This window comes from Euphorbia lathyris, chromosome 3 (genome assembly GCF_963576675.1).
Source record: "Euphorbia lathyris chromosome 3, ddEupLath1.1, whole genome shotgun sequence".
In the NCBI taxonomy this organism is placed as follows: Eukaryota; Viridiplantae; Streptophyta; class Magnoliopsida; order Malpighiales; family Euphorbiaceae; genus Euphorbia; species Euphorbia lathyris.
Window position 1 is genome coordinate 48,731,687 of NC_088912.1, and position 13,452 is coordinate 48,745,138.

The 13,452-nt window shown below is 34.2% G+C and overlaps 2 protein-coding genes across 4 annotated transcripts; one reads left to right on the forward strand and one right to left on the reverse strand.

Moving 5' to 3' along the window:
* Positions 1 to 4,138: 4,138 nt before the first annotated feature.
* LOC136224056 (probable CDP-diacylglycerol--inositol 3-phosphatidyltransferase 2) lies at positions 4,139 to 8,250 on the forward strand. 3 transcript variants are annotated; one of them, XM_066012277.1, is made up of 11 exons: positions 4,139 to 4,276; positions 4,969 to 5,057; positions 5,171 to 5,255; positions 5,358 to 5,407; positions 6,272 to 6,311; positions 6,413 to 6,457; positions 6,534 to 6,599; positions 6,686 to 6,800; positions 6,892 to 6,948; positions 7,041 to 7,139; positions 7,747 to 8,250. In XM_066012277.1, exons 2-11 carry the CDS (start codon positions 4,991 to 4,993, stop codon positions 7,798 to 7,800), a joined length of 678 nt encoding a protein of 225 aa, XP_065868349.1. In that variant the 5' UTR covers positions 4,139 to 4,276; positions 4,969 to 4,990; the 3' UTR covers positions 7,801 to 8,250. The 3 variants fall into 3 exon arrangements, with proteins under 3 accessions (XP_065868349.1, XP_065868350.1, XP_065868348.1); XM_066012278.1 differs by lacking the exon at positions 4,139 to 4,276 and adding an exon at positions 4,296 to 4,843; XM_066012276.1 differs by lacking the exon at positions 4,139 to 4,276 and adding an exon at positions 4,297 to 4,747.
* Positions 8,251 to 8,661: 411 nt separating this feature from the next.
* Positions 8,662 to 12,870, reverse strand: LOC136222247 (chloroplast protein FOR GROWTH AND FERTILITY 1). The gene is made up of 2 exons (XM_066009814.1): positions 12,449 to 12,870; positions 8,662 to 9,791 (listed from the first exon to the last, which is right to left on the reverse strand). Exons 1-2 carry the CDS (start codon positions 12,734 to 12,736, stop codon positions 8,967 to 8,969), a joined length of 1,113 nt encoding a protein of 370 aa, XP_065865886.1. The 5' UTR covers positions 12,737 to 12,870; the 3' UTR covers positions 8,662 to 8,966.
* Between the last annotated feature and the right edge of the window lie 582 nt (positions 12,871 to 13,452).

Sequence of the window (13,452 nt, forward strand, 5' to 3'; positions counted from 1 at the left end):
AAACGAGTCAAAATAAATTTTAATATTTCTCTAAACATATATAAATTCTAAAAATAATATTATCTCTTTTAGATACTCAACAGGTAGGAGGAGGAGCAGTACCTGAAAATTAGGACAGTCGGCTAGGAGCAATTTGTGAGTTAATTATATGTTATGCATTTTTAATTTAGCATTTGCATTCATAATAAATTCTTTCATGATATTTCAAGTAAAATATTATTTTCACTTATAAAAGTGTCTTATTATTTATAATATGTTTTACGTAATTATTTGTGGCTAAATACGTGTTATGGACATGCTTCTTGGTGAGCGACATCATGACCTTGTGCGCACGGGTATTATCGAGTTATTGGATATTGATGATACTAATATTGTGAATGTTATGATATATGGATAAGCTCGGTTGAGATATTTTCGGGCTATATGATATGTGAATTTTGGATTTAAGTGAGGCTGTGAATGTTATGATATATGGATAAGCTCGGTTGAGTTGTTCTCGGTCCTCCAGCTACTAGTCGTGTGGTCGGTTGAGTTATTATCGGTCCCCCAGTTATTGGATATAAGTGAAATGGTGATTATTTGTGGATTATTAGATTGGGTGTTGAGGTTTAGGGTCCAACACGTATTAAACCACCTATCTATTTATTTATAAGACAATTTTATGAAAAGCATATTGTGTAACTACTTATATTATACATATATATATATATATATATATATATATATATATATATATTATTGTGTGTGACATCAATGTTAAATTATGCATGCATTGCATATAATTAATTCACTATGGGAGGTTTGACTCCTTTAATTTTTCAGGTGACTAGAAGTCTGTTGCAGCCCACGATCTTTCTTCGGGCAGCACATCTATCTTATTATGTATGACTATTTAAGAATTATGTTAAAAATTTATATTCTAGACCGAAGTACCAGTTTGAGGATTATATTGTGTGTTAGTTGAAGGATTTAATATTCAATTGTGTTGAGACTATGGGTAAGATTGATCATATATTATATTAAGGCTTGCTACGGGTTCCGGTAGCTTGAGCTTACCCGTTCCCTAGCGCCGGTCACGGTTCCTAGGATGGGTCGTGACACAAGTGTCAAAATTGATTCTTTTTATTCAGCACTATATATGGGGTAATGGGAGTTCAATCTGAGGAGTGTGTTCTGATAACACAATTGTAAGTCGCAGGAAATGGTCTAAAAGCTAGGTTAATGTAATAAAGCCTTGTGTTACATTTTAGAAACAAACCTAATTTCATTAGCATTAGATCCCATCTTTTTATATGCTACTTACTAAATTAGCTAATTTCTAGAGAGTATGTAAAAAAAAGAAAAAAATAAGCATATACCTCAGCCTGGAAATCAACATTATTAGAAGCAGCCTTGTAGATATTGCCCACCACCTATTTGAAATAGGGCTTAAAAGACAAAGACTTATCGAGAGTAGGACCTTTGGAACTAGAGGCAATAAGGCCGAGAACGACATGGATAGAGAGAGGGGAGAAGACAGAGTTAGAGGTATTGGCATGGGTTGAAAAAATGTGCTTGGAGAAGGATAAAGTGAGGTCGATATACTACTTTGGTATGCCAATTTTGGACTGGTATACTAGTTGATTGCTCATGATGCAACCAAACATAATCAAATTTCTACCATTTCTATTTAACTTTTACATGTATTTTTTAGAAAAAATAGAGAGGGAGAGTGAGTGTGTTTATAAAGAGAATGAAAATAAATTAAAGAGAGATATGAGAGAATGAGGAGATGGTGAATTTGATATTTTGTTTTTGGATTTATTTGTGATAAATATATAATAAGGAGGTTATTTTATAAAATAAATAAATATAAAGATCAAAACAACTCTTTACCATTTGACTTTTGACTTTTTTTACACCGTTAGTGAGTTCGGACTGCTTTGCTAATAGAATGAACCACAATGTACTAGTTTGCGAACTTTTAACCACGTAGTTTATGTTTGAAAATGACTCAAACCACATGGTTTATTTTTGTATTGTTCTCCTATTTTTTTTAATGGGTTGGATTGGATTGTAACCTAAATACAAGAAATTAATTCATTGTACACCCCTACCAAAGACACAATAAAAATATCTTGTCACAAAAGGAGTACATAAATCCCACCACATATATATTAATTTAATAAGGTTGCAAAGCATACATGAAATACATATCATATACTTTAAGAAGGAAGGATTGTTGGGGTTTAGTGTCCTATAGTCAATTGTTGTAGGATATAAACCAGTTGTAAATGAATTGTTCATTATCGTTTATTTATAAGATATAGGCCCTGTTTGGGAATTAGCTGTTAGCTGATTACATTAGCTGATTTGACTAGCTGATTTGATTAGCTGTTTGTGTAGACCTGTTTGGTAAAAATTAGCTGATTGATAATAGCGGTTTGTGCAAAAAGACGAATAAGGGCATTAATTTTGGCGCAGGAGAAGAGGGAGTCTATCTATTAGGGTTAAAGAAGTCCATTAATTTTAATATTGCAAAACGCTAATTGAAAAAGCTTCTTTTAAGAGCCTTTTCTAAATTAGCGTTTTTATCCCAAAACTCTCTCTCAAACCTCTCTCCACCAAACACTCCAATTAGCGGTTTCAGTGGTCAAACCTCTAAAGTTGGTCAAAACCGCTCTTTTTATCCCAAAACGCTCTTTACCAAACAGGGCCATAGTAAGTTTAACTATGTATTGACATTTATCTTTTATCAGAACTAATCAGGTTAAATAAAAGAAATCACAAAGTTTATTTAAGTAATCATAAAGTGTTCATACAAACATGAGTTGAGACAGAACTTTATAATAAAATTGATAACTTAAAACAACCCCAAGTCAAGTAATATTTTTATAAGGATTAATATAATGCTGTTGAGACTTGCATGTAATAATGTTTTTTTGTTGTGAACAGAGAGCTGGTCTCACAAGCTTTAGATATGGAGATATCTAGACAGTTACATAGATCTGGTGAATGAGTTCATTGGGATTGGGACTCGACTTGAGATAATAGGATGTATGGATTTATCTAGTGTCACCTGTTTCATCTCAAATGGTATTAATAGGTATAAGTAATCCTCAGACTCAAATAAACATTAATTAGTGATTCTAGATTATGGAGTGTGATGATTTGATTCTGTGCGAGCACGATCCGTTACAGGGGGTCCTGAGGTGTGAGAGAGCTGGTTGGGTATCACATAAAGTAATTGCAGGATAGTTAATGTTAGATAGAGCATTCGTCACTCCTGGTATATAGGAGATATATCCATGAGCCTCTTGTGGAACAACTAAAACAGACATCTCATTATATGTAACTTGACATATTCCATAGTTACAGATTCGTCTAAGAATATAACTGATGAAGGATCAGATTATACTAAACATAATATTGAAAGGTAAACGTCAGAATCAACCTGACTTCTTATCGCTCTAGGGGAATGAGACGTTTATGATAAAACAATATGTGCACTCACTCTGTTATATGTTTTTAGGATTAAATTGATCTAGTAGAATTAATTTAAATAAACATATACAGCTAGCTGCGGTAAGAACCTAATGGGTCACACATGAAGTAAGATCAGAGGTCGGAATAGTAATATAATATAGGGACATTAAAGGGGACGAAATATGTAGCGTATTAATTAGTGTTTTTAATTGATTTATTTAGATAAATATAATTAGATTATATTGTGGTTAAATCAATTAAATTAAAGAGATAATATTAGTTAGATAATATAATGTGATTATTTATCTTTATTATTATCCTAATCTAATTAATTATTCTAATGAAATTAGAATAATATTTATTAAATATATTTTATTAGATATAAGATAATGTTTAATAAATAGAATAATGATCTAAATAGAATATCTAAATTGGTTAGGATTCTAATTTACTAAACCTAATTGAATTGAGATTCAATTGATTGAATATTATAAATAGATCCGTTGACTTTTAACTTTTGGTTTTGATTTTTTATTTGTATTCGTGATTGTTCGTGATTGACGTGACATCTACTGTAGCCACTTTGTTAGCAACGATAATCATCATATCAATCAAACATTATTACTATGATGGTACAATTTCACTTCTATTTAACTTTTGGCATTAAATTATCAACATCTTAAATATTATCGTTATCATCGAAAGGTTTAATTCTTAATTAATTTAAAAGTTGAGAATTTTGGCAAACAAAATGTCCGAAATATCTACATTGTTCTTAATTTACGGCCTACTGCCACTGATGCAAATTGAGGTACTCTGTTCTTCTGTTCAACCCTTTTTCTTTCTTTCTTTGTTTTCCTTCTTCTATCTGTCATTCACTCGATGCCTACTCTCTCTTAATAGCTTGCTTGCTGTCCCTTTTTAATCCTTGAATGTCATTCGAAAGATTAGCTCTAATTTGTTTGTGATTCGGAGTTTTAAGGTGCTAAATCGCCAAAGTTTCTTCCTTTTTTCGATTTTAAAAATGGTATTAGCCCCACTTGGTTTTATTAAAATTATTGCGACTCAACATCTGGATAAAGATCACAAAGTACAGGAATTCTTATATTTAATTCAATTTTAATGCTCAATTCCCTTTAAATTTTTTAATTAGTCGAGTTTGCTTAATGAGAAAGCGGTGCTGCTAGAGAATAATCCCAAGGGCTTCACATACACAACACGAATTCATTGTTGCAGCGGACAACCCTTGTTGATTCCTTCTTCTTTGAATCCCATCGTTCAGGTTTTCTTCATCTATTAGACATTCTTTTTCCAATTTGGGTTCTCTTCATGCCCTAGATCTTTCCGCTCAATCTAAGGTTTCTGGATCAGATCTTGGGTATCGTCAGCTCGAAGACTACTCTTAATTCACGTGTTTAATTTGATTGTTGCTTTCGAGATTTCCTGTCTAAAATATAATAACGGGTTGTTTTGTTTCCCCGTGTTTATGTATTCTACTTGCAGTTGTAAGCCGCTAGAAGCTTCAATGGCGAACAACTCAAGAGCAAGACCCAGCAAATTAGCTGTCTACCTCTACATTCCTAATATAGTTGGTTGGTTTTCGTATTGATTTTTTTGTTCTAATTTCCTTAGAAGAGCAGTTCAAGTCCGGTAAACATATTTGTATTTGTTGGGCATCTTGCTTATGGATGCTATTCAAATGCAGGATACACAAGAGTTCTAATGAATTGCTTTGCTTTTGCCATTTGTTTTTCCAACAAAAACCTTTTTGGCATTCTCTATTTTATCAGGTGAAAATTAGTCCTTCAAGTTTCTCAACAGATTTCATCTTCATTATCTGCCTTGGCTTCAGAAATTGAAATCTAATGTGATTGCTATATTTCTGTTCTCAGCTTTGTCTGTGATGGCATTGATGGTTGGTGTGCTCGCAAATTCAATCAAGGTATGGACTCTTTTGAACTTCTTTTAAGAATTTGATATAGAAATTGGGATAATTGCTAAATCCATCTGAGGTTTTCTATGTAAAGATAGTGCTAGTACTGTTTCAGAGATATGGCCTTTTCATCCCTTTCCTGTGCTAGTATACAATGCTTTAGTCTCTTTTGTACAGTTGTTTGAACTTCTACTGCATTTCAATGCTCAACCTTTATCGAGAACTCAAACTACTTTAGCTGTCTAATTTTAACACTTAGCCTCCTCTCACCTTCTGAATTTTAATTTAAATATTACGAGTCACTGAAGTCTCAAACTTTATGTTTTTGTACTGAATTGTGGAAGGACTATTATATGTCTATTAATTGACAAGGACAGTGTTTAACAGGAAAACTTTCCAGCGAATCTAAACTAATCATTCTTCTCTCCTATTGTATGCAATCTCAACTACAGAAATTAATGCAGATTACATTAAATCACACATCTTCTTCAGAACTATACAGATTTGCTGTGAAATTGCTTATGAGAATTTTCTATGCCAATCATATTGATTGCATATGATAACTATAGGTTGTTAGTCATACTGATTTCTTTGCGATGTTCACGTGTACATTTAGAATTATAGATGATATAGCAGTGTGCATTCAAGTTAGGCAGCATGCTCATATTCAGATAATTTTGATAACCAGTATGAGAAGTATTTTTCATCTGAAAGATCACAATTACATTAGTGGAGAGAAGCTGCCTTCTGTTAGGATACTAATAAAACAATAGAACAAGAAACTGACATTCCATGTTTATGAGCTGATTGTTTTTCTTTTAGTGAAATGAATAGCTAAGCTTGAATTTCTCATTCCTCTTTTCCCTTGTTCAGTATCAACTTTTGGAGCTGTTTTGGACATGGTAACTGATAGGTGAGCTACTCTCTCTTCACAAAAGCTCTTGCCTTTATTTTTTCAATGATGATGAAGTGTTTGCTTTCTTTTCGCTTAAAATATCTAAGTCTTGTATGCAGGATTAGCACTGCTTGTCTGCTAGTAATACTTTCTCAAGTTTATAGGTAATTCTTTTCTCATATATTTTCATTTGCATAATGAGAGAAACGGTATGGATATTCATTTTGTTGCCTTTTTTAGACCTGGGTTGGTTTTTGTGTCGTTGCTTGCCCTCGATATTGGCAGCCACTGGCTACAGATGTATAGGTAACTATCCTTTCTACAACATGTACAGCTTATTGTTTTGGACATTGGCCTATGCTGGATAAATATCTTTGATACTTCAATTGCAGTACATTCTTGTTAGGCAAAGCTAGCCATAAAGATGTGAAAGACAGCACAAATTGGCTTTTCAGGGCTTACTATGGAAATCGAATGTTCATGGCTTACTGCTGTGCAGCGTGTGAGGTAACTATGACTTTGATGTGTACATATACCTAGGAAACATCTTTATATAGCTGCCATTGTTCTCATCCCCCCTCTTAATTTAATTCTGCAGGTTCTTTATATAATTTTGTTTCTCATCGCAGAGAAAGAGAATGAAGCTTTGATGAATGTAGGTCCTTCCGTTTGAAAATTTTAATATTTCTTTACCCTGGAACTGATTTAGTTTTATTTTTCTAATTTTGTATGTTTTTGAAATATCAGGTTTTAATAACATCTATAAAGGAGTGCTCATTTACCTCTTTCCTGCTTGTCTTGAGTTTGTTTGGATGGGCAACTAAGCAAATTGTAAATGTTATACAGGTACAATTATACCTTATTTATTCAGTAGTAATCTGCAACGATAAAATCTTTCAGGCCATTAAAAAATCTTCTATATGTTGATAGATATTGAAATTCTTTACCGTACTTGGGTTCTCTCATGTCTTGTCCAGATTATTAGTTTTTCTTTCTTTATAGAAATTCTGTTGATTTTGTGTATGCTTGTATAGATAGTTATACATTAATTTCAGAGGATAGCATATAAGTGTCTGAACTTGTATGAAAGTGTAAACACCTCTTTGCAGTTTTGCATTAACAACTTAACCAACTTACTGATTAGAGCCAAATTACCTGATTGTGTTAAAGACGGGAAATCTATGTTGCACGGAAACTCTTCTTCATTAACGTTTCTGCGTTTCATGTCCGTCTTCGTTTCTTTTCCGTTTGCATTATCGTTTCCTAGCTAATTTTTCATAGAAATTACGTTTCCCGTTTCCGTGCAACATAGCGGGAAATTGATTGTCACATATTGTACAGATTTGTTGGAAAAACATTGTCTTAAATCAGTATTAAACAGTTTATATATGTTTCCTTAGAATATAATAATTATGCTTGTTTGATGTGTTGTGGTTGGTTATGTTGAATTCAGATGAAGACAGCGGCAGATATTTGCGTGCTACATGACATCAACAAGAAGGCATAATGTGTTTCATCAGCTGTTATGTTCTGAATTCATTCATCATTGACAGCCAGAATTTTGGGGTGGGTTTGAAGTGGGAAATGAAAGCACTATAGAATACTTGCTGATGCAATGAAAAAACAGAAATGATGACCCGTATATCTCCGACTCCGACTTTTCCTTGTTGTGTCTAATGGTTTGATAGCTAGACAATGACAACACGGTAACGAGTTTGTCTTGTGTGCTGCAATTGTAAGCTTAGCTAAGCTATTTTATAATGTTATTGAATTTGAGTCCAAGGATTTGTTGAAGATTCGTAGATTTATTCCCAAGTTGTGCTCTACATGGGAAGAAGTAAAAACACTGCAGATTTCTAAATGGCAGCAAGCAAACTGTTATTTCTAAAGCTATGACTATGAGAAATTGCTTCAACCTTCATAATATGGAGATGTGAGATTTTGTTGTTTTGTTATTTATTTTGGTGTGAAAAGGTGCAACCAAGTTCACAATTTGCATGAAATAATTGGCCAGCAATTTCTTTTTTCTTCTACCTCATTTTATGATGATTTCTCTCTAAGTTTGCTGTACTGGTGATATTCAATTATCCATATATAAACTTACCATCAACTACCTATTGCACAAAATTAAGTCAATATGCAAGTCGAGTCTTAAATTTCATGTATAAATAACACTTTCTATATTGCATTCGTGTTTAATGTTCACAAATAACTTTACTGTTAAACACAGCTTTTAGTTGATGAATTGAATTGAAAAACCAAAAAAATTAGAGATCTCGGGACACTTTTTTCCTACAAGTTTTTCCATGTCAATCACCCATCCTCACTATTATAAATTATAGAGCAGCCACACACTTGGACAAGGATGAGCAAAAGAAGAAATAAATGGCATCAAATAACTCAAGGATAGGCATAAAGTTCTAACAAATTGTTCAACGCAGCTCAAATGAACTACCAACACATTTCAAAAACTAACTTCACTTACATGTCAAAAATTACAACCTTGCATTATGTAAAATAACGAGTAAATATTACGATTCTCACTGAAGATACGGTATGCAGGGAATATAAGTTTGTTTGGCCGAGAAGAAATGCACTGTTTCTAAACATCTTCTGTCTCTAACACTAAATTGCTAGCTTCCAAATATAAATCTTGATGCTGTATCAGGTGAATCAATACAAGCTGTATCCCAAAAACTGACTAACGATAATAGCCAACCCAAGAGTAATTGCTACTAGAGAAGAAATCCAAGTCAGTTTCTCTGTAATTCTAGGGATCCGATCCTTCAATGCTTCACTACACGACCCTAGAAATACTGTATAGCTACCCATTGCTACAACGGTCCCGAATAAAAACATGATGAGAAATGCAGCACCTGCCAAGCGCGAAGGCAATGCAAGTGCAGGCAACACCATCATTAATGCATCAGGTTGTAATCCGTGCACGATCCCAGTTGCAAAAGTAGCAAAACCAATCTTTTTCTTCTTCCCCACTGCTGGTGTTTCTAGTGCTTGATAAACGCTAACATCGCATTCACCGTTTTCTAGAGCAACACATGGGGTTGGAACTTCAGAAGCTTCTTTAATTCCCAGAGCACCAATAACAAGTAGTGTAAAACCAACAACTCTCGTGCCCCAAGTTCTGATGATCTCGATGTGGAGTCGATCCTTTAGCAGAAGAAACAGCAACCCAAATATGAGCTGACCAGCATCATGGCCACAGCCCCAAAGAGCTCCAACTACAGCACTTTCCATTCGAGAACGACCAATTGAAAGTGGAGCCAAAGCAGCAAGATGGTCTGGCCCTGACAAAGTATGTAAACAGCCAGCAAGGAACCCAGTCCAAGCACTACTTAGTAACTCTGTACGCATCAGTTTTGCACCTACTCCAGTCTTGGTTGCAGTCTGGAATGTGGCAAATGCTGGCCAAGCAAAGACTGGGTGAATTAAGAACACGATGACTGCTGAGAGTGCAACAAATGTCCCAAGACCACTCACCTGCAAAAAATTTAGAGTATGACACAGTTGGTAAGCTTTTTCAAAGAAAGATGCCAACTAAAACTTCTTAGCAAAAGATTATGATGCCTACATGCATTAAAAACTTGATATTTTTTTACAGTTAATACCTCTATTTACTTGGCCTAAAGGATTACAGACCAATCAAAGCTTAAAGTACCGTGCTTAACCAATTTCATAATTTACAAGAAATTTTCCATCAGCAACAATACAATAATGGAAACCTGATAAAGATTATAGAATTCAAGCCTCCTGGATTTTGAAAATTAGGACTCGTGAATGCTTCAAACAATTCCTTCAATGAAAAATCAGAAACTAAAATAATGAATGAAAGATACATATACTAAAAAGGTCGATATTCAGACAACAACAAAAAAAATATTATATTCATACATAAATTGATATTTTTGAGATCAATATGAGAACAATATAAATGATGAAAAGTAAAACAGGAAATAAATATGCAGACTAAATGCCTCGTAGATATTTATATAAAAACGAAGTTAAGGAAAGAAAGTAGATAACTAAGATGCGGCCACCTCATAAGTTGCAGTTCCATGGGCACAAGAGACTGATATTGACTGAAAAAGTAATTAGACTAAATATCAATGGCCCTGTTTGGTAAAAAGCTTTTTGGGGTAAAATTAGAGGTTTGAGCCTTGGAGGCTTTGATTAGTCAAACCTCTAATAATGGTATTTGGTGAAGAGAGGTTTGAAATAGCTTATTGAATCCAAAAAGCTAATTCTGAAAAAGCTGGTTTTAGGAGCTTTTTCAATTAGCTTACTGCTCCATCTCTTTTGAAGGACATTTTTACCCCTAATTATTACCCTTTAATCCCAAATAAAGGCTTTACTTTGTCCTTGTTTATCATTTTACACAAGCAGCTATTAGCAATCATTTAAGATTTAGCAAACAAGTTTACACAATCAGCTAATAAAAAAGGTAATCAATTAACAGCTAATGTAATTAGCTAACAGCTGCTTACTAAACATGGCCAATAATTGACTTGTAACTTGAGATGGTATTGCTAATGCTAAAGCCTCATCATTGTTAGTCAAAGCTGAGTGATATGTACCGAATTTATAAACCATATATTTCAACAAAATTGCAGTCTGAAAATCTTTGTAGGAAAGAAAACCAAGGGACTTCCATGACTATCCATAATACATGGTGAAATGAGAAACATTTATTCTTCATCCTATAAATGATATTCGCAAATGATCATGAAATGAAATCTGACAAATAAACTCATTGGTTAGACAGGCAATGATGATAGAGTATATGTTGCAAAAACAAATCAAACTCGTATTATGCAATAGACGTTTGTATAGGCTATACAGAGTTCCAGAGAATATTAGGGGCACATAGTAATAAAGTTGCCTCTAGGTCTAAAAACTCTAAAAATGCTTGTGACGTAACCATTAATTACCTGAGCTTAGCAGATGCATTAATTCAACAGATTACAGATGGAAGAATGGAAGTCATTATTAATGAAACAACTGTAACACGCACCACAAATCACAAGCCAGACAGAATTCATGTCATGGCAGGCACAAGGGTGCACAAGTCAGAAAATTGATTGTAATTTCTTATTGATGCCACTAAGTTCTTTTCCTTTGTTTACAATTTCAAGTGCATCCACTTTCTTTCTTTTTTTCCCAAAGGAATTAAGGAAACAATTCTTCACAGCAGAAAGATACAGATTAGCTGACATTCAACAATTTGTTAAAATCTACTTTATCAGCTATCCCGTTCTCCTATCATCCACCTATTGATTCATGCCACTTCATAAGTATAACCCCACATGTAACTCTGAGATATTCAGATACACCAAATTTCTTTCAAACAGAAACTTCATAAATGTAAAACAAGAAGGAAAGAAACTAAAACGCATGTACAAAAAGTACAGGGCAGGAAAAATATTAACTAAATATTTGTAATAAAATTGTTACATGGAGGTTCTAAAAAATTCAATCAAATACAGCAAATTGAAAATATAAGACGACAATCCAAGCCTTTAATAATCAGCTAATTTAATGAGATATAAGGTGCAGGATCCATGAATATTGGACTTAAAGTGAACTTTCTTGAAAAGAATAATGTCTAGTATGCAGTGTATTTCTAGCAAAATAACTGTAGGTGTTATATTGTGTAGACAATCTCTGTAAAAGGATTTGGTTTGGTGATACATGGAGAAAGTAATTTGTAAATCCGCAAATGCTCTCACTAAGTTACAGTATTGTGACTATGTTGGAGCTATCAACAAATGCTATAAAAGGCGATAAAATAATTTAATTACAAACAGAGTCTCTTATTCCACTTCCATTTCTCTTCTCTGGTAGGCTAAGAAGAACTGAAATATATAAATTAGGGAGCTACTTATTGTCCTGCCGCCAAATATTCATAAAATTATAATGGAAATATCCAAATAATTTGGTTCAAAATTCAATCTAATCAAGCAAAATACTGGCCTACACATATCTGAATCTCAATCATAAGAATATTGAACAATGGAAAAATCTCCATTAATTGGCATCTGTTTGGCAAACATAATTAAACAACAGCGTAACACGATTACCGACCAAAAACACAGGTGGCAAGCCCATTATTGACCAAATAATAGCAGAAAAATCAAAACCTTTTGCTGCAGAGAGGCTCCATTCGCGATCTGTTTGGAAAAGTGCGATTTTGGCATGGAGCCAGTTGGGAAATCGATGGGCAAAGGTAGAGGAGATAGAGAAGGCAGTTTAGTTGATGAAGTTTCATGGTTACAAGAAAGTGAATGAAGTCGCCGGAACGCCGGCCGCCGAAGAGGAAAAAAAATAGATTTGGAAGATTCGGTTCGGGGAAGACGGGGAAGAAAGAGATTGGATTTGGAGTGGATTTTAAGAGGAGTTGGAGAAGAAGAGTAGAGAAGCCTCTCCATTGGCCTCTTTCTTTCCCTCTTTCTCTGAGTGGAGAGGTTTAGAGATTTAGGAGAGAGAGAGAGAAGTGAGGATAGCGTTTAGGCTGAGAAAATTCAAAAATGGGAAATGTTTAAGAAATAATAAGAGCAGCTTTTCCCTTATTCTCAGCTCTGGGACATCACTATTCATTTCGCTATGCTCTTAAAATGTTTTTTTTTTTTTAGGAAAATGAATCAATAAATAAAAAACCAATCTCAGTACAGATAGTATCCTGCAACCAACGCGGAACAGAAAAAAACTCGAAATTATTAGCATTGAATAAGGCATGTCGTGCAACAACATGAGCATCCTTATTCGTTAGCCTTGACGAAAAAGACACTTTAAAATCGTGTCGAGAGCTCAATAAGACTTGACAATCCTGAATAATGCTACCAAATTCTGATAGGTCCAATAGATTGCCTCCCTCAATGCTAAAGCCTCAACAAACCGAACCTCATCATAAAATGGTAAAATCCTACTTCGACATACCATAAATGAGCCATCCGAGGACCGAAGTAACATCCCCAGTCCACTACGATTTTGCTCCTTGAATTGGGCGGCATCACAATTACATTTAACGTACCCGGAAGGGGGTCGAATCCAATGCATCGGCTGTCCAGAAATTACCGCTCCTGCTGATCTGTTCCCGCGGCTGCCAGATGCGATTGTTGTGCGCGCTCGAGTCCTAGGACCAGTT

Coding starts and splice junctions, on each gene's coding strand:
- LOC136222247 (XM_066009814.1), bottom strand. CDS start 12,736: ATGGAGAGGCTTCTCTACTCTTCTTCTCCAACTCCTCTTAAAATCCAC. Junction 9,792..12,448: donor GAGCCTCTCTGCAGCAAAAG/GTTTTGATTTTT, acceptor AATTTTTTGCAG/GTGAGTGGTCTTGGGACATT.
- LOC136224056 (XM_066012277.1), top strand. CDS start 4,991: ATGGCGAACAACTCAAGAGCAAGACCCAGCAAATTAGCTGTCTACCTC. Junction 5,408..6,271: donor TGCTCGCAAATTCAATCAAG/GTATGGACTCTT, acceptor TCCCTTGTTCAG/TATCAACTTTTGGAGCTGTT. Junction 6,949..7,040: donor AGAATGAAGCTTTGATGAAT/GTAGGTCCTTCC, acceptor TTGAAATATCAG/GTTTTAATAACATCTATAAA.